General features: G+C 57.2%; 1 protein-coding gene across 1 annotated transcript in view; it reads left to right on the top strand.

The window, feature by feature from the left end:
* Nucleotides 1-24938, top strand: part of MAPK1 (mitogen-activated protein kinase 1) — a 57119-nt gene extending 32181 nt beyond the window's left edge. The window contains exons 2-9 of the mRNA XM_027566128.1: nucleotides 3383-3565; nucleotides 5066-5255; nucleotides 10443-10559; nucleotides 14508-14622; nucleotides 14881-15012; nucleotides 19459-19568; nucleotides 20445-20570; nucleotides 21774-24938. Coding sequence (XP_027421929.1) covers nucleotides 3383-3565; nucleotides 5066-5255; nucleotides 10443-10559; nucleotides 14508-14622; nucleotides 14881-15012; nucleotides 19459-19568; nucleotides 20445-20561 — 964 coding nt within the window. The 3' untranslated portion in view covers nucleotides 20562-20570; nucleotides 21774-24938. The remainder of the gene's footprint in view (nucleotides 1-3382; nucleotides 3566-5065; nucleotides 5256-10442; nucleotides 10560-14507; nucleotides 14623-14880; nucleotides 15013-19458; nucleotides 19569-20444; nucleotides 20571-21773) is intronic.
* Nucleotides 24939-26378: the final 1440 nt, after the last annotated feature.

Raw genomic sequence — 26378 nt, 5'->3', positions numbered from 1 at the left:
CTGGAGAAGCCTGGCGGGCTTTGGTCCACAGGGTCGCAGAGTCGGACACGACTTAGCACGCACGAAGCATGAAATGTACTCTCCCTTCCTCCTGAGACAGACAGACTTTCAAGAAGACCTAGAAGATCAGATTCAAATTGTAGACTCGTGGCCTTTTCCGAGTTGGGTGTTAGCAGTCCCTGAGAACGGGCCCCCAGCAGAGCCCTCCTCTCTCCCAGCCAGTGCTGTGCGCCCACCCCCTGCCGTGGGCTGCTGCGGCCCGCCCTTGTGGCGAACACCCCAGAGGGCGTCCACTCGCTGCTTCAGGGGACCCTGGGGGGTTCTGGGGGCTCCTGGTGGCGTGGTCCCTGGACCTTGTGCGCACCGCCAGGAGGGGCCTGGTGGACGAGGGCCGGCCTCCCCGCAGGCAGCCTGCTTGTTCCCCTCCAGTGGTGTCTCTTGCCTCCTCTGGGCCCTGCTCCCCTTCGAATGCTGCTCACCCTTGAGAATATGGTTTCTGCAGGCCTCGTCTCTCAGCGCTCTCTTTACTACTCTCATTTTGGACTTCATCTACTCAGCTCCTTCTCGGGTTTGAGGAGTGCTTTACTGTCATGAAGGCCGCGCATGCTGTCTGTCCCTGTCTCCTTCCGTCCCTGAACTGCCACCGTCTCAAGAGGAGGACCACCGTTTGGTTCTGCCCCTGGTTCTGACACGGAGTCTCGGAAGTGGGGAGTCCTTGGCAAGTGTGGCTGGGCCCCGCCGCGCTCTGGGTCCCCCCGTTGTGGTGGCCCTGTCACAGCAGGAGATGAGGTTGCTGCCGTGTGACTCGTGCGTCCTCGGCTCACGCTGGTTCCCGTTCCTCCCACCTGTTAAATAATCTCCTCCAGAGTCCTGTGGGCTTCTGCTTCCGCATTTACTGCCAGATACAGTTCTGGAATTGTACCCTGGCCCTGGAACTGATCATGCATTTGGGGACCCCCGGCACTTTTTTTAAATGAGTTTCTTTAAGAAGTCATTGGTACTCAGTATGTCAGTGTATAGTTTAAAAGTGTACACTTTAAGTTTTGACATACTGTACACCCTTGAAGGTATCAGGACATTTCGATAATGAATATCGATGGCCTCTGAGAGTTACCTGGCTTCCATGTCCATCGTGTCATCCCTCCTCCTCCAGCAGCCCCGCTTTCTGTCCTCAGACAAGGTTGCATTTTATGTGAGGGGGGCACTTTTCTTTGGTCTGGCTTCACTCAGCATAATTATTTTGCACTTCATCTGCATTATATTACCAGTAGTTTCCTTTTTCGGAGAAGGCAATGGCACCCCACTCCAGTACTCTTGCCTGGAAAATCCCATGGACGGGGGAGCCTGGTGGGCTGCAGTCCATGGGGTGGCTAAGAGTGGGGCATGACTGAGCGACTTCACTTTCACTTTTCACTTTCATGCATTGGAGAAGGCAATGGCAACCCACTCCAGTGTTCTTGCCTGGAGAATCCTGGGGACAGGGGAGCCTGGTGGGCTGCCGTCTATGGGGTCGCACAGAGTCAGACACAACTGAAGCGACTTAGCAGTAGGAATCTACCGTTTTAAGAATTGAGCGTGCTCACCTCTGGCCGTGACCTCCCCCTCCCCACCACTTTGGATCTCAGGAGAGAATTCATCTGGGGCTTGAGGACGAGTTCCTGTAAGATGACTGGGTGCTCGCAGGCACTTGAGCTCCTCAGGGCACAGAAATAGCTGTGATCTTTGCTGGTCCCGTTAGAGTAACGAATGCTGGAGAAAAGTGTCCTCCTTTATTCGGGGGCGGAGGAGAGGGTGTCTGTTTTAAGTAGTATGCTGCTGCTGCTAACTCGCTTCAGTCGTATCCGACTCTGTGCGACCCCATAGACGGCAGCCCACCAGGCTCCCCTGTCCCCGGGATTCTCCAGGCAGGAACACTGGAGTGGGTTGCCATTTCCTTCTCCAAAGCAGGAAAGTGAAAAGTGAAAGTGAAGTCGCTCAGTCGCGTCCGACTCTTAGCGACCCCTTGGACTGCAGCCCACCAGGCTCCTCCATCCATGGGATTTTCCAGGCAAGAGTACTGGAGTGGGGTGCCATCGCCTTCTCCATTACCTAGTTCCAGTTTTAGAGACTGTTCTCTCAAGTGGGCATGAGGTTAAAGGTATTTTTGCACCTCTTTCTAAGAAGTACTCTTTATTTCTCAAATTTTTTTGTATTGGTGAGGAATTCCAAAATAATTGTGCTTTCTTCTTTAAAGGATATGCCAACAGTTTTCTAGGATTTCTCCTGTGATTTTTTTCCCACTTAAGAATAATTTTTGAAATATATTTTGAAAAGTCTCACATGGTTCTTCAATCAAAAGAGTGTGAAGCGCGCGCCGCGAGGGGCTTGGCGGCGTGTTCATCACTGCTGCTGCGTGGGGTTCTGTCGAGCCAGACCTTCAGGACACCTTGGGAAGAACTGGGCCCCATGTCAGGACTGTGAGAGGTGTTTTTCTTTTTCTGTTTTTGCCTCTTTGTGTGTGTGTGAGAGTATTTTTTGAACAATACTTTTTAGGTTTTGTTATAAGTTGACCCAAACGGTATGGAATCTGTCTGCGACATGGGAGATCTGGGTTTGACCCCTGGGTCAGGAAGATCCCCTGGAGGAGGGCATGGTGACCTACTCCAATCTTCCTCCTTGGAGAGTCCCATGGACAGCGGACCCTGGCGGGCTACAGTCCATGGGGTCGCAGAGAGTCAGACACGACTAAGCTCCGCACAGCCAAGCGTCTTGGTCAAGCTTCCTGGGCGTGGGGAGGAGGAAAGACTGTCGTTTTGCAAGTAAGACACTGCTGCTGCTCCCAGTCGCCGCCCTCCTGCCCCACCCCCACTGAAGTGCAGTTGCAGTTCGGGGTGTACAGGAGAGTGACTCGGTGCTTGCTCAGATCACACTCCAGTACACGCCGCTACAGGAGCGTGACCGCAGTCCCCTGCTCTGCAGCGTATCCGTGTTGCCCTCTTGGGTCCATTTTGCTTGGGATGAAGATGTGGTTGAGGGTCATTGGAGCGTTTCTGCTGAGTCATGGAGTCTGCTGCAACTGTGGGAAGCTGTTTCGGAGGCAGACATGGTGGCTCTCCCCAGATGCAGTTGCTGTTAGGAACGGCGGGGTCAGGCGTGCCTGTGTCACACGCCCGTGCTCCTGGGTCGTGGACGTTGGCGTCCGCACGGTTGGCAGGCCGGACCCTCTGCTCGTCCTGAGGCCTCGTGTGCGCTTGCCCCCGTGAGGGCCTCTCTGTGGACAGCACACTGCCTTCCTGCGCAGGGTGATGGGCGCGTTCCTGCTCTACTGCCTCACGCTTGCTGCCAGAGTGTCCTGGGGCCTGTTGTTAATGCTGTCTCCCCTCACCCCCCTTTCTTTTTTTAGCTCTGCTTATGACAATGTCAACAAAGTCCGAGTCGCCATCAAGAAAATCAGCCCTTTTGAGCACCAGACGTACTGCCAGAGAACGCTGAGAGAGATAAAGATCTTACTGCGCTTCAGACATGAGAACATCATCGGAATCAATGACATTATTCGAGCACCGACCATCGAGCAGATGAAAGATGTGTATCCTTTCCAGGCAGCTGCTCCGTCACCTGCTGGAGTCAGGCACCTGGACGCGCCCTGCTTGTGGGGAGGGAGGAGCGCTGCCTGTGGACGGGGACGCTGTGCTCTGCTCGCCAGTCACTGTGGCACTTGCATCAACTGACGGTTTTTCTCCGATTTTCCAGTTGTCGGTAGCTATGCTCAGTATCTTTGGCAAATCCAATTTTTCTCTGTCAGTTTCAGTAAAGATTTCCTTTCAGTAAGTGCAGTTGTGGAAAATTCTGATCAACACCTTTTCCAGTCATGTTTTTCCCACTTAAGGTATGGTTGATTATAATGGTGAAAAGGAAGGAGCCATGGACTGTGGAAGAGGGGGCCCTGCACGGCACTGCTCAGTCCACACTATCCTGATCTGAGCAGCATTTTACATCTGGGTCCAGTTATCTCATCTTTAAAACTGAGCGGCTGGCCCTTCTGATCTTCAGAGCCAGCTGAGCTCCGAGGCTGTGTGGTGACGGTGGCCGGTTTAGAACTCTGGACTAGGCCCCAGGACTGGAAGCGTGGCTGTGCCAAGGGGCCCGCCCCGCCCCTGCCGCCGGGCGCTGCGCCCCTGGGAGGCCGGTCTCCGGGGCCTCCGCTGTCGCCAGCCCTGCTCTGAGCTCTGCTGATCCTCTCAGTGCAGCGCCTCCCCTGCTGCCTGCTGTCCTGCTCTCAGATGACACGTTTTCCAGTCGTGTTTCCTTCACATCCCAAACTGTGTCCCCGTTAGTGTGAATCTGTAGGAGGTGTATAATATGTGCAGAGACATGAGTTTTAAAAAACGCCGAACACTGACGAAAGCACGCTGTGGTGAGGTTAGACGCGGGCAGCTTTTATGTTTATTTTCCTTGAGAACGAAGTCAGCTGCGCCTGAGACTCTAGCTGCTGAGGGAGGCGGGTAGTCCGGACGGCCGGAGGGCGCAGCCCGCAGGCCCCTTCGTAGCGCTGCTGCGCCTGTCTGATTCATTGAGTCTCAGCCTGAACTGCAGAGCCAGACGAGTAGACTGAGGGCTGAATTTAGTAGCGAATGTGTTCTCAGCCTGTGTTTCCAAAAGTTTTATGGTTGGTTTTTGTGGGGAAAGGAGGGGGACAGGAAGGCAGATCAAAGACTAATGAAATTAGGAGTTGATGCTGGGCCAGAGGAGAAAGTGCCCCATGCCGCCTGCTCCTCTCAGCGATGCCAGAGGCTCCTGTTGGTGGTAGGCCACGCAGGGAACAGGACTCATGCCCATGTCCTGCGTGAGCCAGGTCTCTGCTGGGGCGTCAGCGTGCACGCCAGGCAGGTGTGTGCCCTGCCGTCTCACGGGAGCTGAGCAGGAGGCCACAGCTTCAGGCCCGCTCTGCTGCGGGGCGCCAGCCTTCCGTCAGCTTCTCGTGCCCCTCCTGGGCATCAGCATGAACAGTGGGTCGTGGGCGTTCTTTTGTCTTCAGTGCTTTGCTGAGTGTAACCAGCTATTTTGGTACCTTAACGTTTCCAAACAGGTATATAGTACAGGACCTCATGGAAACAGATCTCTACAAGCTCTTGAAGACGCAACACCTCAGCAACGACCACATCTGCTATTTTCTCTACCAGATCCTCAGAGGGTTAAAGTATATTCATTCAGCCAACGTGCTGCACCGTGACCTCAAACCTTCCAACCTGCTGCTCAACACCACCTGCGATCTCAAGGTCAGCCGCATTTGCTCTCACTTAGGGCGTAGGAGTTGAGACACCCGTTTTACTGGGGCATGTTTGTATTTATTGCTATTCGTATTAACACCAGAAATACTCAAAAGCAGTTTTATGGCAAAAAGAAATGCAAGTGAAGAGCGCTAGTCTTTTAACACGCGGCAGAAGTAAACAGGCAGCGAGGTCTGCAGACGCTCAGACACGGTGAAGGGAGTGCAGAGTCCAGTGGAGACGCGTGTGAGTCTGAGAGGGCCTGGACGCGTGAGAGGACCCTCGTGTGCATGGGTCGGAAGACTCGGTGTTCCCCATTGTGGCCCGCAGGCTTCATGCAGTCCCTGTCAAAGCCACAGGTGCCTGCTTCTGCAGAAACAGACAGGCTGATCCTGAAATGCGTGTAGAAACTCAGGAGACCCAGAACGGCGTTAAGGAGGAGCTGCTCCAGAGGCCTCACCCTTCCTGGTTTCCAGGCGTACTGCCGAGCTGTGCTCGTCAAGACGGGGTGGTCCTGGCAGGAGTGGCATGTCGCTTGTACATCACGGAGGTAGAGTGTGTGCTTATGGCACCATCTGCGGTGATGGAGGCTCTGAAAGGAGCACTTCCAGACCCAGAGGAGAAGGCCGCCGGCTCTGGCCGGGGCCATGACGTGTCAGGAAGGAGGTGGCATCGTGCTGTCCCTCCCAGCATGCCAGCCCTGCAGTAGGTGAGTGGCCATGCCGGGCGCAGGGGACTGCAGACAGAAGGAGCAGCAGCAGACGAAGGAGTGGGGGGCCAGGGCACCAGCGCCGAGGCCTGCTCTGCTGGAGGGTCTTCTGGAACTGTCAGTGGCCCTGTCTTCAGATGGTTAGCTGGTCTGCCGGCTCCCGTGTTTACAGCTGTGTAGCAGACAGCCTGTGAGACGTGGTGGCGGCAGCTTCCTGCATCAGACACAGCTGGGGTGGACTCTATCACCTCTTAATATCCTTCTGAGTTAGACTCATGCCCTCCCCACATGGGGTGTAGCCAGCAGATCGCTGTCCGTGGGTCTGGGCACATGAGTCAGGGTGGCCTGAAGGGTGAGGGTGCTCTTAGGAACAGCCAGACCTGGTCAGCTCTTAGTGGTTTTCTTGAAAAATTATAGTGATTATTCTGATGTCTCCTACTGCTTTCCTATGGCAGATTGCTTTTGTTTGGTTTTAGAGAGCTATTCTTAATATTTTAAGTATGTAATATTTCTGGGAGAAGTTGACTTTTGCTTGAAAATGTTCATCTTTAAGAAGAGGAAACACAGAAGCATACTGCTTTGCTGTCTCGTCACTGCTGGTGGGCTTGTGTCTGCCTGGGGCCATCTCGTTCCCTGCTCACTGGGACGTGTGCCCACGCTGATTCTGTGTTATCAGCCGTCTGCACCGTCCAGGCAGTGTTTTCGAAACCCAATTTAACACACACTCAGAAACACAATAGGATGTTTGAGAAACTTGGAGCAGTTCAGCTGGCCCACATTGAGAAACGTCCATGTGGGGTACGCATCGTCCACAGGGCATGCGTACCCAGAGTCTCAGTCCAGACAGGAGTGTGGCGCGCGCCCCACAGGCAGGGCAGGGGCCAGGCTCTGAGCTCAGGGGACGCCTGCCCCTCCTCAGACCTCGGGGGCGGCCCTGATGCCGGCCCACAGCCCCCGGCCTTACTAATATCGTTATTTAGGTTCTTTTTTGAATTTTCAAGCAGGTAATTAAGTCACTTTTTCCTTTTTCCGTTGACTTCTGTGTTAATATTTTTTACTCTTGAGCCCTCAGGATGTCAGCTCTTTTAAGTGTCTTAGACCTTTAGCTTTTGACTCTGGTACAGTCAAGGCCAACAGCAGTTAGCTTCCTTTTTTGGTTTCCATAAACATGCTACGTGCTTGGTACCCAGCCTTGAGACCCCGTATACACTGGCCTCTCACGGCCCTCCTGGAACTCTCTCCCAGAGGCCTCCTGTTTATTTCTCAGGCCCTCCTGGAGCCCTCTCCCGCAGGCCTCCTGTTTCTCTCTCAGGGCCACAGGAAAGCAAGGGTTGTGGGCCCTGTTTGGAGGTTGTGCTTGCAGCGTGTTTTTGGGGAAACTTGCAGGGGTGTGTGGTCTCCAGACTCCATCCACAGCCCCAGGGGGAGCCCCAGGCTGCTCGGGTCGAAGCATGTATGCTTCTGGGTGGGCCTAGAAAGGAGGGTTCAAAACATAAAATGGAATGTCTTTGGGGCTTTTCTTCTAGGAGAATCTCAATTTACTCAGCCCCAAAGGTGGCCAGGTGGGAGTGGTAGGGCGTGTGACTAAGCCCTCTTCTATTTCTTGTACCATATCCTGGTTGTCTGCCTTCCTCTATATAGAACTGTAGTAAAATTTTTTTTGTAGCCTTGGCAGTTTTTGGTTACTGCTGTATTAGCTTTCAGTGTTGCAGTGTTAAAAGAACTTTAAGAGCGTGACATGAGCTTCCCGTGGATGACCATGAACAGGGTTTCCCTACATGTACCTCTTGGTTTGTTAAATTATAGCCAGTAATTTTTATCTACTATGAGTGCAGGATACCAGTAGAAAAACATGGTCCTCCTTAAGCCAACTCATTCTTCTGAGAACTGTAACTCACAGGGACAGAGGAAACGTTTCCCCCGTCTTCCCAGTGGGGTCCAGGCTTCAGGGTAGGCACGAAGCCCCGGTTGATGAAGTACGGTGCTCCCTTAAAGTAAATGCCAGCTGATAAACGCACAAGAGTACGCAAAACGCACTCTTGCCTGGAAAATCCCATGGACGGAGGAGCCTGGTGGGCTGCAGTCCATGGGGTCGCTGAGGGTCGGACACGACTGAGCAACTTCACTTTCACTATTCACTTTCATGCGTTGGAGAAGGAAATGGCAACCCACTCCAGTGTTCTTGCCTGGAGAATCCCAGGGACGGGGGAGCCTGGCGGGCTGCCGTCTATGGGGTCGCACAGAGTCGGACACGACTGAGGTGACTTAGCATAAACGCACAAGGGATCATAAAGTTAGAGAAGTCACCGTTGTGCAGCTCCCAGCGACGTAGCTGGTTGGTGCAGTGCGTTCCTGGGCCCTTTACTCAGGACTCCAGTCCCCTTGGGGCTCCTGCCGCCTCCCCACGTGGACGCCTGTTTACCTCCCGCCTCCACCCAGGCTGGAGCCTCTCTCAAGCCCCGCAAGGTGTCATGGCCTGAAACAGCAGTATCGTGTTTGAATGCGAATTTCTGAGGTCAGGACTTTGGTCAGGGAACAGGGGGTGCGGTGACTGCTCTGGGCTCAGCCTCTGGACCGCAGCTGAGAGATGTGGCCCTGGAGGCTCAGATCGTCGCCCACAGGCCTGGTGGTTGGCGCCACGGCATGGCCACGTGTCGCCCACGTGACGTGGTGTCCCCACGACACGGCCAGAGGCCCCCAGTTCCCCAGGTGGAAGCCACAGCGCCTTTTATGGTCTCACCTGGGAAGTCGCACGGCGTCACTTCCAGTGTTCTCTTGGTTCAGGCAGTGGGAACGGTTTGCCCGGCTTCCAGAGGAGGGAAGATCAATCCTGCCCTCTTGATACGAGCTCAGCCCCAGAGCTTGAGACCCGTGGGGGGGTCAGGGTTACGTTGGCGTGGCTTTCTTCAGAGGAGCCCTCTCCACAGCTGTCTTTAGGTTGCTCACACCACGTGGGCCTGTCTCTGTAGAGGTGTGAGGTCCTATCTGCCTCCCCGAGTGCGGCTCCTGCTTCTGTTTCCGCTCCCAGACGAGGGTGGAGACGTCAGCCCCAGGACTGAGCCCACTGATCTGGGGGTCTGGATGCAGGCTTTTCACCTGGGGTTCTGCTGACCACAGAGAGCTGTGACTCGTGTCTGGACCCGGCCATGCCGCGTGAGCCGAGGGTGCCCAAGGAGTGGTGTGCGGTGCGGGCGCGTTGCAGATTCAGACAGTCCGTCAGCCCGCGGCTGTCCAGGGTGTGATGGCTTCAGCAAGCCGTCTGGCTGTGGAGGTGAGGCTGGTGCTGGAGGCCAAGGGGGTCTCAAGACGCCACAGTGACTGTGCGGCCCTGTCCAGAGTGCCCAGAGCACGGCCCTGGAAGAGCCACAGAGCAGGCGTGGTGTTTGCTCCTCCTGAAGACGCACTGACAGGGGCCAGAGGACGGGAACTGGGCGGCATGGATGCAGAACTTCTGAGGGCTCCATCGAGGAAGCGGCAGGGCTTCGGGTCAGAGGTGCCGCGGGGGGTGCCAGCCTCCACGGCCAGGAGCCCTGAGGAGGTGGGTGGAGCCTGCAGAGTCTTTTTAAGTTGAGACCTTCAGCTGTGGGGTCTCTGCAGAGGCTGGTGTCTGTTAAGTCGTCTGAGTATTCCTAAGCTGTGTCCCTGCCTCCGTGTCTCTATTTTTAGGGACTGAGCTCAGACCCTTGTCACTTTTCAACCGAATTAGAGCAGTCAGCCTCCAAAGTGATCTCTGTCTTCCAGGCTGCCTTCTGCTAGATTCTGGTCTGTGTTAGCATCTCTGTCTGTCTGTCTCTCTTTCTCTATCTCTTGGATTAGTTCCCCAGGAGCTAGGAATTAAAGGGTCCTGCAGTTGTTTGGGACCAAATATGTTCCAGTTACTCTCCTCACACATTGTAATCTGGAGTAGCCCCAACCGTTGCATGATCAAGGCCGGCTTGCATGAGTCAGGAGAAGTTAGAGGCTGGATTTTTTTTTTTTTTGGGTAAGGATCCGTCTTCAGTGTGTGGAACGTCTTGTACAGCTTTGGGAGTGGGTTTGACTACAGGAGGGGAAGGAGGTGGGCAGAACAGAGGAAGAGGTCACATGTGTGGAGAGAGGCCACGCTGGAGAGGTTGGTCCCAGCAGTGACCGTTCCAGCGCTCGCTGGGGGCTGGTTTGAGTGACCTTACTCTGTGCAGAACTGTTTATCAAGTGGTCTAAGCAGGATTGCTGTGGGTAAGCAGATAAGTAGAGGCTGCAAACCGTTGAAAATGTGTTCTGGGCAAGACTCTGCAGCCTGTTCCTTTCTGACTCGAGGTGGCTGCCATCCCTTTGTCGTGAGGAGCAGGTAAGTGGGCGTGTGTCGTTGCCTCGGGGCTCTGCCGCCCGAGAGCGGTGGCGCTTGCTGTCGCTTGCTGTCGCGTCACAGCTGCGTCCCGCCAGCGTCTGTGTGGCTCTGCTGCTGGCGACCTGACTCTCAGAAGCTGTCCTGTCTTGTTCTCCCCTAGATCTGTGACTTTGGCTTGGCCCGTGTTGCAGATCCAGACCACGACCACACAGGGTTCTTGACAGAGTACGTGGCCACTCGCTGGTACCGGGCTCCAGAAATCATGTTGAATTCCAAGGTAAGGACCAGGTTTGCATCGGAAGAAATCCAGGAGCCCAGAGAACTTAGGCCGTGAGTTGCACTCGGCCTGGGCTGAGGCTGGGTCTGTCTGGCCAGCCCCAAGGTACTGGCTTGTCTCCCTTCAGCACTGACGTCCGGGCTGGGCTAGCGCTGGCTTACAGAGCCGAGGGGCGTGCTCCCATCGTGGGCCCCTGCGTCCCGCCCCCGAGCAGCCCTCCTCCACCCGGGCAGCTTCCTCCTGTCAGCTGGGCTGTGTGTGTGGACTGTGGTCGTGAATGCGGACCAGGGCTCTCCTGTAAGAGTCAGACTTACCTGATACGAAGAAGCCTCTTCAGCAAAATTGCAATAAAATTGGAAGAAAACATTGGTGTGGGAAAAATAAGAGCTGCTGTAACTCTTTCAAAATGACACGGTGGTCCGGCATCCAGGTCGAAAGCGCACTGCCAGCAGGGCCTTTGCTCACAGGAAACGACCAGAGAGTCTGTGGAGCAGGGCAGAGTCGAGAGTGGCCGGTGCGAGGGCGTGAGCAGCGGCCGCAGCGAGGGCGGCCGTGGGGCCTCGTGAGCCTTGGCCCGCTGCGCGCAGGCAGCGTCTGGCTTGCGGTCGGCGCGCCCGACATCTCTCAGTCATCCTGAGCCTTGTGTCGCGAGGTCGAGAGTCCAGAACTCCGTCCCGTCCACCGTGATGTAACATGTGTGAGGAAGGCCACGAGAGTAGACGCTGGACCCACGTCCAGGTGTCGGAACCAGACGTCGTCCTGAGAGGCTCGATGGCAGTGAGTGAAGTGCACGGCCCAGGGGCTGGTTCTCTCCCTCCAGCCCTCACGTGAAGGACTAGGGCCACGCGTGGGGTTGCCTCTGCGAGGAAATGGAGCCTGTTTACAGCAGGTAGCTGCTCTTGGTGTCACACCTGCGTGGAGTCAGCTGTAGAAGTAAAAATCCATTAGAATAGATGCCATCGTAAAGGAGGATTTGGCCTAACAGATGTTTCACAGAAGAAAACGCTGTGCTGATTCTCTCATAATTCCCGACCGCAGACAGCGCCACAGGGCAGGCCCCTGCGGTGGATGGCCACGTGAGTCGCTCGGTGCCGGGCCCTCCCGCCGTCTCCGGGGGACCCCCGGGCGGTGGCCTCCGCTCTCGTGCGTGGCTTGCGTCCTCTGACTCACGGCTCCTCTAGCCCGAGAGGCCCCTCCCAGCATGTCCAGCGTTTCCTTTTCAGCACACCCACGGGAGAATTGGGTCGGGGGACACCTGTGTACCCCTAGCCTCACCAGCGTTGACGTCTTCCGCCTGCCTGTCTCCCCGCTCTCCTCTCACTTCCCCCGCGTCAAGCTCTGACTCCTACCGGACTGACTTGAGGAGCTGGCGAATGCTCCTGGGCAGGCGGCATGCCCTCCGCGCGCCCGTGACGGCAGCCTCGTCCGGCGCTGGCCCTGTTGTGTCCTCACAGCGGCGTGTTGCGGCCCCTGTGCTGTGCCCATGTGGGGTCACGCCCGCCTGAGCTCTCCCTGCTTCACAGGGCGGGCTCCTCCTGAGGGGCCCGGGTCACTCTTGGCTGCACAGGCCCCGCAGGGTCTCAGAGGCCATGTCTGGGGCTCGTCTTCCCGGAAGCCTCTCCCCGAGGTGCCCGTGAGCACCGCTGTGTCTGTCAGTGCTCCTGCTGGGGCTGCAGAGCCCGCTTCTCTAAGTTACATAACGAGCTGGCATCCGTCCGTGAAGGAGCGATCACACGTCTTTCTCTTTCTCCTCCTCTGACCCCGTCTTTGTTCTGAAACATTACTGGACTCAGGGTGGCTCTGGCTTTTGTTTGTTTGCTGTCCGTTATCTTCCTCTTTTTTTTCTAAGCACTCACTGTCCCAGCTTTGGCTGGAGCGCTCTGTGTATTTATAATACGGCACTTGACAGCATTTGTAACTTGCGGAGCAGGGCAGGAATGGGAGAGGCGAGGGTCGCAGACACCCCGTGCTCCAGACCCCGCAGCGTCTAACAGCTTATCCAGGACCCTAAGCGGGCTTGTTTATGTGGGTTTTATCTATCAGTATTTACTATATGAAAGTGAAAACTGAGAAGTTTTAACGTGTTAATTTTTTAAACGTATTTTAAACTAAAAGTTAACGTGCGTTAGGCATTTCTCGTTTTTTAACTATCTTCCACAAGAAAAACATTTTAGTGAGAACAGTGGTGGTCTCATTTTTGCCAGTCTCTCCAGCATTTGGCTTGATTTGGGCATGCTGGCTTCTCACCTGGCTCTGCCTTCAGTCTCAACTCTGCGGTTTTGGTTTGAGTTAGTGAAGAAGAGTCTTGGCGTGAAGCTAGGAACCTGGTGGGGGACGGGGGACTGCCCCGTGGACGTGAAACCACGGCCTGGTGGCTCTTGCTGAGACCCACACCCGTGTGAGGTCCTATAACGCCCAGCATCAGGAGAGCAGGGCTCGCTTTTGTCTCATTTCACGTGTGGCGTCCCGGAAGAGCGTCCTGCGCGTGTGAGAGAGTGAGTGACCAGGAGGACACAGGACGCTGCGGTCGTGGTGGGGGGCAGCCCACGGGGCTCAGGGGCACTGCCCCCCCAGTGTAGCGTCCCCCTGGCGTCGTCCCCGGCGCCCCCTCGCCGGCTCTTCACCCTTTGCCCTCTGCTTTCTCATTCTCTCTCCGTGTGCGAGTCCCTTGAGAATGAACCCCCACTGACTGTGTCAGTCTGCGTGTCCTTAGCAGCGGTTCAAGTGCTGCCTGAGGACAGTTGGTCTCCACCTAATCGTGGTTATCAGTTCAGTTCAGTCGCTCAGTCGTGTCTGACTCTTTGCGACTCCATGAATCACAGCACGCCAGGCCTCCCTGTCCATCACTAACTCCCAGAGTTCACTCAGACTCTCGTCCATCGAGTCAGTGATGCCATCCAGCCATCTCATCCTGTGTCGTCCCCTTCTCCTCCTGCCTCCAATCCGTCCCAGCATCAGAGTCTTTTCCAATGAGTCAACTCTTCACACGAGGTGGCCAAAGTACTGGAGTTTCAGCTTCAGCATCATTCCTTCCAAAGAAATCCCAGGGCTGATCTCCTTCAGAATGGACGGGTTGGTTATAGTTGCTGTTAATACAGTAGCAGTGTCGGTAGGCGGCATGTTAACAACTACTGGGACATCCTAGGGAGATACCCCTAAACCCCCAATCTTATTGGAAAGAATTATTTTGAAATTCAGCCCACTTTATCAGATATATAGATCTGATCATTAAATCTTTGATTTTCAAAAAATACTTTGCTATATTTCTGTTGCCTTTAATATTTAACTGGATTTTTTTCCCCCGTAGCTGTGCTCCACATCTCTTCTTCTACTTATCACTAAAGCATTCTCCACAGAACTCTGCTTCTACAGTAACAGCCTTTTGTCACTGTCGTATGGTAATTCTTCCATGTCTTTTCACCGAATCCTTTAAAAGAAAAACTGTACCTGAAAAATGAATAAAAAAAGATGAGAGATAGGAATTAGTTGAGTAGGATGGAGCCAGCACGCCCTCATGAACCCAGAGATCATGGGTGGTTGTTGTTTTGTTTTTAATGATTTTCAGAATGAAGAAAGATATTCTGGAAATGGAGCAACGCCCCTTCTGAGTGACTTCCGAGTTTCAAAAACGAGGTCCCCAGATGTCTGAGAGTAGTCAGTGGCTGCTCACTGCTTTCTCGTTTTCCCAGCTTCAGCTCGAAGGGGTTCTAATTCTTTCTCTCAAATCATTTGATAAAAGAAATGAGGTCTGCTACAGAAATTCTAACTTAATAAGTGAATGTGCTCTGAAGAGAGGAATGAAATCCAGCAGCCTTGGTTTTTTAGCGTCTTATAAGAAAGCCAGTTGCGTTTGTCTCTGCACGCTGTCCCACGCACGTCTGAATTGCAGGGCAGGCCGCGCTCGTCGTCACGGGGCGGCAGGGGTCACTCTCCCTTCTCCCGCTGCAGGGCTACACCAAGTCCATCGACATCTGGTCCGTCGGCTGCATCCTCGCGGAGATGCTCTCCAACAGGCCCATCTTCCCCGGGAAGCACTACCTTGACCAGCTGAACCACATTCTGGGTAAGGTCCTCAGCGTCCGGGGCCCACGTTCACGTCAGAGCCCTTCGTGAGGTGGCGTGGAGACGATCTTGCAGCTCTGGGGCCTGTCCTGGGCATGAGCTGTTTCTCTTGGTCCTTGACGGAACACTCGGTGAGAAGGGCCAGCGCTGGGAGGTGGTGAGAAGACGCTGAGCGCCGGGGCCCATTCCCCGCTGCTGGCGGCACGCGGCTGGTTCACCGTGGTCTTAATAACTGACAGCAGATTATTTTATCTGATAGGTATTCTTGGATCCCCGTCGCAGGAAGACCTGAATTGTATAATAAATTTAAAAGCTAGAAACTACCTGCTCTCTCTTCCACACAAAAATAAGGTGCCATGGAACAGGCTGTTCCCGAACGCGGACTCCAAAGGTGGGTACGCTTGGTCTGTGTCAGCCTCTGGGCCCCGGGGCCGCGGCTGCTGCGTCGTGACACGGCCCCGCTGGGGGCTCGGTCTTCACTGCCCTCCCTCTCTTTCGGAGCCGCCGCGGCCGTGGGCTGAGGGGTCTGGGGGTGATGCCTGGCTTTCCACATGTGGGTTTGTTTGGTACTTAGCTTGGATTAAGTTCATGTCTTTAGAATCATCGTGTCATTGGATAATTTTTAAATTCAGGTTTATCATAGAATAATTTACATAGAATAAGACAGCCTTTTCGGTTGTGAAGCCTTTGAACTTTAACAGATGTATACGGTCCTGTAACTTCACGCCAGTCGGAACACAGAGCATTTCCGTTGTTCCCCAAAGCTGCATCGTGCCTTTTTGTGGTCAGTCGCCCCCCTTGCCCAGGCCTGACACCTGGGGGCTGCTGAGCCCACAGGCTGGGCAGGTCTGCGGGCCCTCGTCCTGCGGTGCCAGATGGGGCATTCCGTGCCTGCAGTGGTGCCCCGAGAGCACCAGAGCAGGGGCCGCAGGGGCTGAGAGCAAGGCGCCTCTGCCACAGCCTGCTGGTCAGAGAACGTCTCACAGCCAGCCCTGCTCCCCTCACTCAGAAGCTGCAGAGGGCTGGGGGCCGGTTCGCCTGCCGGCAGCTCGCGTCTGCTCTCCTCCTGCAGCATGCAGAGATAAGTGTGTCCGCTTAGGAAACAGACGGGTGTCTGTTCTAAGGCCCTGGACACTCAGCAGCAGTAAGACACAGTAAGAGCCTGCTTGCAGGTAGCTCAGCGTCTGGATTTGTCTTGTTAATAGTGGTTCACAGAGAAGGGAATGTAGAGTCTCTTAAGTACAGGAAACCGGCCTTGATACGATTTATTGTAGGAGGTGTGGACCTTGAAAGCTCCTCGCAGCTTGGTGATGCGTGCGTGGTCACGGCCGTGGGAGGGTCACCCTCTGCACACGGCTGGTGCAGGGGACGCTCTGGAGCCCGAGGGGCAGGTCGGCAGCTTTGCCACGTTTGTGCCTGCAGCTCTGGATATTGAACTTGTGAGTTCGCCAACCAGATGGGAAAACGGCATTTTAATTTGTTTTTCTTTAATTAAGAGTGAGGTTGAATGTTTTTTCACGTTTGGAGGCTGCTGAGTGCCTTGAACCAGTAGTAGTATAGATTTTCCTTCATAGAAGGGGTTCTCTCCAGAGTTACTGTGGTGAAGGGGGAGAGATGACTCTTCAGCAGATGTTACGGGGCTCGTCGAACAGCTGTCTGAAAGAAAATCAGATTAAATCACTATTCACACATGAGAGTGAACTGTAAAACAATTGATGATCAAATACTTTTCTAAAAATCATACTGTTAGAAGTTAACAGTATTTAGAGTACTCACTATTTTTCTGATCTCTGCATGGGGGAGAAATATCTTCCTGAGCTTTGAAAACAAACACACCAAGACAACAGGCGTGAGTGAAAGGCTGGTAGGTTTGATCACAGGAGAGTAGAGTGATGAGACCCGGCGTGGACAGCGTGTAACCCCTCCAGGCTGCACAGCGCCTCGAGCGTCCTGGTGCTGCTGTGCTGACACCGCACGGTCCCGCTCGGCCCTGTGCTCCGGGGGCAGGCTGGGCGCCCAGTCCTGTGCCTTGGGGCAGTCACTGACCTCACCACCGCGCATTTTCCTTAACTCAGAATGGGATGAGTTTCACCCACCTCATAGGAGAGTTGGGAATACAGCCCCTAAGCGTGATTTTCACAAAGAGTTCATAGCAAGGGGAGCTACGAGCGAGCAGTGTCCACTGAGGAGGTAGCACAGCACTCGTCCCACATCGTGTGGCTCTCGGCTGCGTGAAAGAAGACGCAGAGGAGGTTCTCCAGACGCGTCAGGGACGAGCGATGTGAAGGGCTGTGCGTGCGGGGAGTCCTCAGACAGGAGGGCCGGCTCTGAGGCCTTCTCTGCCCTTCATGGGAGCCCTGACTGGCCTCAGCCCAGAGGGCTTCACCAGCCCGGGGACCAGCAGGCCCTGGACTCCCGGCACGGCCACAGTGACCACGTCTGGCCTTGCGATGCAGCAGTGCCTTCTCCGCCCACCTCTCCTGTTGGCCAGCCTCGCTTCTCACCGTGACATGGTGGCCTCCAGCAGCTCCAGGCTCACACTGGCCTGTGTCCTGAGAGCTCCTGCCCCTGGTGGTCACTGTGGCCAAGGCCTCTGTCCCTGTTTCCCACGGGATCTTTGTTCCCCAGCCGGGAGTCAAACTCATGCTGCTGCCATGGAAGCTCGAAGTCTTCACCAGCAGGGAAGTCTCCTGTTTTTTGAACTTGAAAAAACCGCAGTTCTTGTGAGAAATCTGTCTCCGTTTGTCGGATCACCCGCTGTTTGAACAGTAGGCAGACTTCCTCACCGCCCTGTAAACACGCCTGCGTGTGCGTCCTCAGTGGGACCGTAAGCAGTGTCCTGTCTGCCCATAGAGTCTCGGTGCAGTGGGTGCTGAGCTGACTCCAGGGTCAGGAGTTTAGCAGACGGTAGCTGAGGTCCTGGAGGAGGCTGGGGGTGAAGATGGGGACTCTCGCGGGGTGGACTGGAGTCCTCCCTGGGCAGCGCCAGGGGGCAGGGCCTTGGAGCCTGTAGAGGAGGAGGCCTCCATTTCAGGTCCTGGGGGCCACTCAGAGGGGTGAGGGCACAGGGTGGGGGTCTCAAGGCGCCAGAAAGGACCCCGGGGAGTGGGGACTAGGGCACAGCAGGCAGGGTCAGCCTGGGAAGGGGACAGGGTCCCCCTTTCCCAGAAGGACGCGTGTGGACCCACTGGAGGGATGCCCAGGGAGGCCACCCTGGGGAGCCTGGTTTCCCGGTAGGATGTGCCGGCCGCGGGGAGGGCCTGACCCGCCCTCGTGAGCAGGAGGCGCGTGCTCGGGGCAGAGCAGGAGGCGCGTGCTCGGGGCAGAGCAGGACTGTCCGGGGCCCCGGGGTTCTTGGCCGTGTGCTCCTCAGCCCTGAGGCCCCACGGCCCTTCCCGGCGCCCGTGGGGTGAAGCCCTTGGTGGCAGCGCCGGCGTCTGCCCACCGTGCTCTGCTGCCGTCTGCCCGGGGCCTCAGCAGCAGGGCTCTGAGCCCAGAGTCCGGGAAGTGCAGCTGTGGTGGCGCGACCTGTACAGGTGGCCGCCTCCTCTGGCTCCACTCGGGACTTGGAGCTGAGGGTGGACAGGACAGGCGGCAGTCTTGTTCTGGATCAGAGTCCCTCCTGGTGGGTGAGGAGGCTCAGAGCGAGCGCCAGCCAGGCGAGCTGCCCTGGGGCCTGGCGGGGGAGTGACCCATGCGGCAGACGGTGGGGTCACAGAGCTGCGCTCCCCCAGAGTTAGGGGTCCCGTGGGGTCCTGGAGAGGCAGGGTCCCGGCGGGACGCCGTCCGGCCTCAGAGGGACGTCGGTCTTGGAGGGCCAGTGGCCTCTGCACCCAGGGACGCGTGTGCGCAGGCAGCGTGACTCAGTGCGGGTGCAGCGCCCGGCCTGCACCTGCCCGCAGCTCGCCTCCCCCAGCCTCCTGTCCCTGCACACAGGCTGGAGGCCAGGCCTTTCTCCAGTAGCAAAGAAAAGAGAAAAGCTCTTTTCCTTTGAAGTTGTTGCCTAGGATTGAACTTGAAGGAACGTGAGGTCTGATTTAGGAATGCCCGTCGCCTGGGGGTGCGTGCCTCTTAGCAGCAGCAGGAGGTGGAGGTTAAAGACAATGCTGGGGGCTCTCAACGCTGCAGACAGAGGTCCCGGAGTCCTGAGGCAGACGGCCACTATAGGGAGGGGCGGGGGCAGGCCCCGGGGCTGCTGGGGCTCAGCAGGCGTCCCACGCTCCCCTGTCGCTATTCCGGGAAATGTGCTGTTGGTAGAAATTAGAGTTAGGGTTAGGACTTAAAAAAGATCCTGCTGCTTTTCACACTTCGCTTTATGGACATGAAAAACGCCCTTCATTGTGTGGAGTTTCTCTTCACGTCCAACGTGGTTTACTGCTTGGATGAAGGTGGGGAGCAGGGGCAGAGCCCAGCAGGGAACATGTTTCCAGGGCCCTGCACTTCACACACACCTGTCAGCCGGAACCTGGAAGGAGGGGGCTGCAGCCACAGGGCAGGAAGTAACCAGGGCCACAGCAAGCTTGGAGCTGACCCAAGAGCTGTAATACGCGCAGCCTCTGCTCGTGACCCTGCAGAGTGGGGCCATGCTTTCGGACCAGGCCGGGTTTTACGGGCAGACTTGGGCCTGAATCCTGGCTCCCTGTGCAGCCTCTGCAGAGCACGCCGCCTTCCTGAGTCTGGTCTCTGCCATCAGACACTCAGGTGAAGCAGGCTCCCCTGAGCGCATGGCTCCCTCAGCTCCCCCGTCTAGTGGGTCTTGACTTAAACAGGGAGTGCGCAGTCTGTTCGGTGACTGCTCCTTTGGCTTCTCATCTCTGCAAAACCTTTCTCTCTGTAGCTCTGGATCTACTGGACAAAATGTTGACGTTCAACCCTCACAAGAGGATCGAGGTGGAGCAGGCTCTGGCCCATCCTTACCTGGAGCAGTACTACGACCCGAGCGATGAGGTAAGAGTCCGGCAGGGGCTGCCTGCCTGGGCGGAGGGGGAGCGCGCACGGATCCGTCAGCTCCCCCAGGAGCAGTGGAGGCCGCCTCCCTGTGGCAATAGGGCAGCAGCGGAGAACCAGAGACCCGGGCTCCCCTGCCCTGGGCGCCCGCGCAGCAGAAGAGCGGCACGCTAGGGCCCCACACTGCGAGCCCCCCGCAGGGAGAGCAACTGCGAGTTCCTCCTTTCCCCCCTTTCGGAGGCCAGAGCCGAGTTTGGGGTGTGTGTTTTCCTCCCCTTAAGACCTGGTGTGAGAACGGCAGGGATGAGGGCTGGGTGCCTGGTAACAGCACTGAGTGTGTGAGGAGAGTCTTTGATGTACATACACAGTGTCAACTTTCTGGTCATTTATATAGAGAGGGGATACTTTAAAAAAAAAAAAAGTACCAGAAAATACAAGAAACTTCACTTTGTAGTCTGGTTACACAGACACCGTTATTGAAATTTTGGAGTATTTCCATCTCATTCTTACATTTTTGTATCTAAATTTAGAAAAAATAAAGCAGGGTTCATTCTGTTTAACACAAGCATGGCCGTTTGCCACAATTCTCGTCGCCCGCGAGGCTTCGTGTTTCACCGCGAGGCTTCTTCATAGGAAGGCGCTGCTGTGTGTACCGGACGCGCGTGTGTGAGCATTGGGCAGCCAGCCGCAGCCCTCCCCGCCAGCGCAGCCCTGGCCACACCCCAGCGCCGTGCGGGGCCACTGCCCGCTGTCAGGCCTGGGTGCATGGGGCACGCCGCACACCTCGGGGGGTGGGTGCTGCCGGCGGGAGCCCAGGGCCTGGGCTTGCAGCCTCCACCACAGCCCCTCGTCTCAAAGTTCTGCTTTCTCTTCAAGCCCGTCGCCGAAGCACCCTTCAAGTTTGACATGGAATTGGATGACTTGCCCAAGGAAAAGCTCAAAGAACTCATTTTTGAAGAGACTGCTAGATTCCAGCCGGGATACCGATCTTAAATTTGTCAGGTACCTGGAGCTTTAACCATAGAATAAGTCCTGGCCAAGGAGACAGGGTGGTGTTAATGTCATTAAAGAGGGGTTTTAGTATGGAAGCTTTGCAACCTGAGGTGTGGGGAACCATACAGCCGTGATGGTTGGGTTTTTTTTAAAGTTCTCAAAAGAGGAAACACTGATCTCAATTTTAGAGAATCTGTGGAAGAGGAGAGAGTGCGGCTTGTGTCCGGACTCTAGGAGCGAGTGTGTCACAAGAATTAGGCTGGGGTTGAGGCCTCTGCTGGGAAACGCTTGGGGCGGTCCGGCTTGGACGTTGGACGGCTGGCCAGGGGCTCCGCACGGCTTCTCCGTGCCCCTCCCCTGTCCTGGGGGGGGCGGTGAACCCCGAGTCCTTCTGCTCCCAGTGAGACTGCGTCTGTTGGCAGGGGGCGCGGGTTTGACCTGGAGTATGATGTCCTCAAGTGAGACAGGACATTAGAGGGGCGCTGGGGCCTCCGGGAGGCCTGGTAAGCCCTCGGGGCTGCCTCTCAGGGCTCGGGGTGACAGGGGGGCCCTTCCTGCCCTTCCCAGTCCAGCCTGCCAGCCTTACCTTCCGGCCAGCCCGTGGCTGTGCTGGTCACGCTTGGGCAGAGAAAACTGGGGCATTTAAGGCAGCGCTGGCTGCGCCCATGTGATGATTCTGGCCCACCTGCCTGTCCAGCGTGGGGGCGGGTGTGCTGAGAAGAGGGGCAGCAGCGTCCACTTACTGGGCATTTACAAGACGTGTGCATCCCAGGGTGGACCGCCGGTTAGTAAACGGCACCCCGCCTGCATACTGCAGCTGGAGAAGCCTGCGTGCCACAGCCAAAAATACACAGAGACCAACGGGGAAAGTGAGCGGCCTCTGGGAGGCTTCCCCGTGGGCCACGCCTCAGATGTGGGCGCCGCCTCGACCGCGGGTTGGGAAGCAGATCCCCCCACGTGCCGTCAGTTGTGGCCAAAGAAGGGCATCCAGGAGTGTGGTGCCGGCCCGGCCGTGGGGTGGGGGCCCGGGCGGGGGGCATCTGCGGGTGGGGGCCCGGGGCTGGGGGCGAGCCCTGTCCCAGGGGGCGGTTCCGGGAAGGCGGGCTTTGCTGCAGTGGTGTTCTCTGTTTTCACGCTTTTCTGTCCTCCTGCCGCTGCCGTTTCCGTGCGGCGCGTCCGTGGCTCACGGAGGGTCTGTCTGTCTCCCCACAGGACACGGGCCGAGCACGGCACGCAGACCCCGCGGCTCTCCTGCAGCTCCCGACCCGCCCGTCCCCTCCCGTCTGCGTGTCCACCTGACTCCTCTGAGCCGTCGGAGGGGCGGCTCCTGGTGGTTGTGGCTTCTGTGCTTTCAAAGAACTCCCTCCTGCCAGAGCGCTGTTCTGGCCCCGTGCGCGTCGCCTCTGGTGGCCTGCGGCTGTGCGTCCCTCAGGGCTCCTCCCGCCCACCTTGCTTCAGTCACTAGCCGCCTTCTGCTCTGAGAGACGCAGTGGCCCCTCCCCTCCTGAGTCCTGCCCCGGTGCCCTGCCGGTCGCGTCCCCTGGGCGCTTTACGGCAGCGACCGCCCCCTTGCACTCCCGCCGCCTCACGTCACGCGGATCCCATACGGGCACAGGTGTGGCTTGTAGAGCACTGTCTCTTCTCTAAACGGGAGGAGGCCCACGTCGGGCAGCTCACCTGCCCCGTCGGGGGCACAGCCCTCGCAGGACGCGTCCCACGCAGCCCTGCCTGCTTGCGGGACTCCCGCCAGCAGAGGCGGCTCCCCGGGATCAGGTGAGGGGCGCAGGCCGCGGGGCGCCCGCCCGACGCCTGAGGGCCAGGCGGGGGCACATGCGTCCTCCGGGAGCGCCTGTTGTACACTTCTTCCCTCCTGCAGCATGTCAGCATCTCAAGTTCATCCTCCATCCCCGGTGTGACGGTGTGTGCTAAAGCCCGGTGAGCCTTGGCTGAGCGCCGCCCTGCGCCAGGGCCCAGTCACGCGTGGGGCGCCCGAAGAAGCCCGCCCGCCCCCGGCCCTGGCACCGGCTGCCCCGCCGCGTGGCGCGGCCTCCTGCCCCTGAGCTCTGCGCGCAGCACTCTGCCTGTCCAGCCGTCACTGTCCCCTCGCATGACTGTTACAGCTTCTGTGCGGAGATGAGTCCACGTGCCACGCACCTGTGGTTGAAACGAGACTCTGTTGTTACCTCTGAGTTGTGTTCCACGGAAAATGCTCTCCAGCAGATCACTTAGGAAAAGTTCCTCAGTTCTCAGCTTTTCATTTCTCAGCTGTCCTTTCTTTCTTGTTTGGATTTTGATAGCAGTGGAGAGTGGGTTATATAAAGACTGCCTGCTAACACAAACGGAAATGCGCTTGTCATTCCTGAAAATAAACGGGCGTCCTCTATCTCCTGCTCACATTAAGATTCAGTGTCGATTTCCTCTGGATCGTGGGGTCCGAACCAACAGTCAGGTCAGGCTGTGCTTAGACCAGGAAGCCCAGCGGGCCCGCTCCCTGCTGGGCGCTGCCCGAACACCTGGGTTTGTGTAAGGCCATGTAGACAGCGTTGTGGAGGGGTTTTTTCCTCCACACGGCAGAGCATCAGTTCTGACATGCTCCTCAGATCACAGGTCTGCGGTGTTCTGTCAGACTCTGATGACACAGCCCAGAAGTCACAAGTTGGGTTCTTTGGTTCTTCCTAGAGGGTGGCCTGTGTCCCAGTCAAGCGCCAGGAAGGGCTTGCACCCTCGGGCCGGAGCGGGTGCTGGACTCCCCCGTCAGACCAGAACCACACCTGAGTGTCGGCCCCGAGAGCCGTGGCTTCGCCTCCATGCACGGAGCTGTCCAGTGGAGGCCCGTGGGGCAGCGAGAGGCGAGCGTTGCTGTCCCGGGTACATTTTACCAGGAGCGCTGGCGGGTTATTGCTCTTATTTCTCTGTGCTTACTACTAACATTCCAAAGTAGTGTTAGGAGGTTAACCTGTGGTTCACTAACCAGACAGACAGCCACAGCCTTGGTTACTAACCCCTGGGGGCCGGGAGCTTCCCCGCCCCTCGCTGTCCACGGGTCTGGTGGGCAGGAACCACTAACCCTGTGTGGGAGTCCCTGTAGCCTTTCACTAACCATGCCAAGCTTGGTTCAGCGGGTCAGGGAGCTGTCTGAACAGGCGCCTGTGGTGTGTGAGGCTCACCCTTTGGGTCTGCCTGTGTCTCTCAAAACGTGCACATTAGGTCACATGAATTCATGCTGGTGACCCCGACCACCGCTGCGACTGCTTCCTGCACATCAGCTTGGGGCCGATGGCTTTCTTGGTGTCTAAAATGTAAGCAAAAAATTCCTGTTGAAACATTCCAGTCTCTTGAGTGAGCATGAGACAAGACCCCTCACGAAGCAGCAGGTGGGCCTGCAAGGGCTCGAGACGGCCGCGTGCGCGGGGACGCAAGGCCCTCGCGTCTGGCTGCGTGACTTCTGCTGCGGCCGCGTGTGGGGGGCCTGGGGTCGGTCTGTCCCCGCGTCAGGTGGGGGCACAGCCTGCGACACGCATGTGCCAGTGACGTGCGACACGCGTGTGCCAGTGACGTGCAGACGGTGCCGAGGAGACTGGCCTTCGGTTGCTTAGGTGTCAATACGGTTTTAAATTGGTGACTTTTCTGCAGTACGTGACGGTGTGTTAACACGTACATATGCACACATGCTTTAGGCCCTTCCACGATACTTTTATATTTGTAAGTCAATGTTTTGGACAATCCCAAGTTTTTAAGGGAAATATTTTTGTAAATGTGGTGGTTTTGAAAATCTGAGCAGTCCTTCTGCTTACACGTTTTAAAGCATCTGTGCTTTAAAATTGTGCTGGTGTCTGAAGTGACCCTCTTAGCGCAGACGAGAGGCGTGTCCAGCAGAGGGAACCCAGGGCCTCTGCGTGGCGTCCACCTGGCGTCGCAGGTCAGCGGCGGGAAGCCCGGGGCTGTTCCGGCCTGCGCCGGCTCCCCTGGAGCGCGCGGCCGTCCCTGCGTGCGTCCTCCGCGTAGAGCAGTTGAGAAAGGTTCAGAGCTGCTTCCTGTCTGCTTTGTACTGTTGGTGCCTTCTTGGTATTGTACCCCAAAATCCTGCATAGATTACTTAGTATAATGGTAAGTTAAAAACAAATGTTAAAGGAAGATTTTATTAAGAATCTGAATGTTTATTCATTATATTGTTACAACTTAACCTTTATTTGTGGTATTTGTGATTTGGTTAATCTGTATAAAAATTGTAAGTAGAAAGGTTTATATTTCATCTTAATTCTTTTGATGCTGTAAACGTACTTTCTAAAAGATGTATTATTTGAATGTTTATGGCACCTGACTTTAAAAAAACAAAAAAATTAGAATCATTAAATTGTGTCCGTGTTACCAGAAGTAGCACCGCGCATGTCTCGTTACCTGGAATCCCCACGTGAAGATGGGGTGCCGTCCGGCCCTTGCCCATCTGACTGCTCCTGGTGGCGGCGGTGGAGTGCTGGCCAGAGCCCCGAAAGCCCCGGGGCTTAGCGTCCGGCGGACCCACGGACCTCTGGCCGTGGGGGACGACGCCCGGCCCCGGCCTCTCCCCGCGTCTGCTTCAGCGTCAGCGGCCGCCTCTCTCAGACCAGAGTAAAGCCCGGGCGGGACGGTGGGCTGTGCGGCTCCGGGGTCTGCAGGGCGTCGCGCAGCGGCCTGTGGACAGCGGCGGGCCAAGGGGCCTGGGACGGCGCCTCACCCGCTCCAGGGGGCCTCCGACCAAGAGGCAGGCCTTCCTCTGTGCTGTGAACCTCACCATGGTGTCTGCTGAGCAGACCTGCCTTTCGTCCATCTGGGAGGCAACCACGTCCTCTGGGGAAGTGAGCGGACCCCGCCTCAGCAGGGCGTGTCTGGCGGGTGTGAGGCACCGTGTTGCACAGGCTGTGCCTGCAGAGGTGGACGCGCTTTGCTGTCCTCATCCTTCAGAAGGCAGTCAGGTGGCCCTGCTCTGAGTGGACACGGGAGCCTGATGACCCCAACCTCCCCACCGGAGTCCCGACGAGCCCCCGTGTCAGCAGCAGCGTGGCTCGTCTGGCCAGCAGTGTGGGCCCCTGCTCGGCTGGCCCGGGCCCCTCTGTTGAGTCAGAACTGGAGCGTCCAGGGCTGACTGTGACCGTGGAGGGGCGCTGGGACAGAGGGGCAGCCGGGGCCGGTCAGGGAGGCCACGTCCAGACCAGGGCCGTGGGGGCGGAGCTCAGCGCCAAGGGCAGCTGAGGACCCCGTCGTGTTCTGGATGGGTGGTGGCTCCCGCGACGTCTGTCCCAGTGAGGCGCCCGCCTGGTGAGGAGGGTCGGTCCCGGGGGCCTGTGCCGGAGCCAGCCTGCAGGGCCAGGCCATCAGCCGGCGCCCCTGAGCCGGGCAGGTCGGGGACGGGAGGGGCAGCTGACCAACGGCCCCCGAGGCAGCCAGGTGTGGCCGCGGCTGAGCCAGCAGGGTCGGGGGTGGGGGGAGGCAAGCGGGGTCCGGCGCCCGGCTGGCTGACCTGCGGTGGGGGGGCAGCCTGTCCCCTGAGCGCAGACCGCCCTGGAAGCGTCTGGGCCAGCGGCCGTCCCGCTCCCAGCCCTGAAGCTGATGGGCGTGTCTGCTCGCAGAGGCCTGGGGCCTGGTCGGAGCCAGACCCTGCTGGCTGCAGAGGGAGGGGGCTTCCAGGCGGAAAAAGCCAAGAGGACCTGTGTCCGGCAGCTCCGTGGCGCTTTCCGAGTCTGCGTGGGGCCACGAGCACGCAGATGTGAGCGCCGACCGGTGAGAAGATCGTCATTCTCACCTGAAAGCAGCTGTTTCTCGGTGGGTGGCCCTCACTCG

This window comes from Bos indicus x Bos taurus, chromosome 17 (assembly GCF_003369695.1).
Source record: "Bos indicus x Bos taurus breed Angus x Brahman F1 hybrid chromosome 17, Bos_hybrid_MaternalHap_v2.0, whole genome shotgun sequence".
Taxonomy (NCBI): domain Eukaryota; kingdom Metazoa; phylum Chordata; class Mammalia; order Artiodactyla; family Bovidae; genus Bos; species Bos indicus x Bos taurus.
Note: the sequence above shows the minus strand (reverse complement) of the source record. Positions and strands in the feature narration are given on the sequence as shown.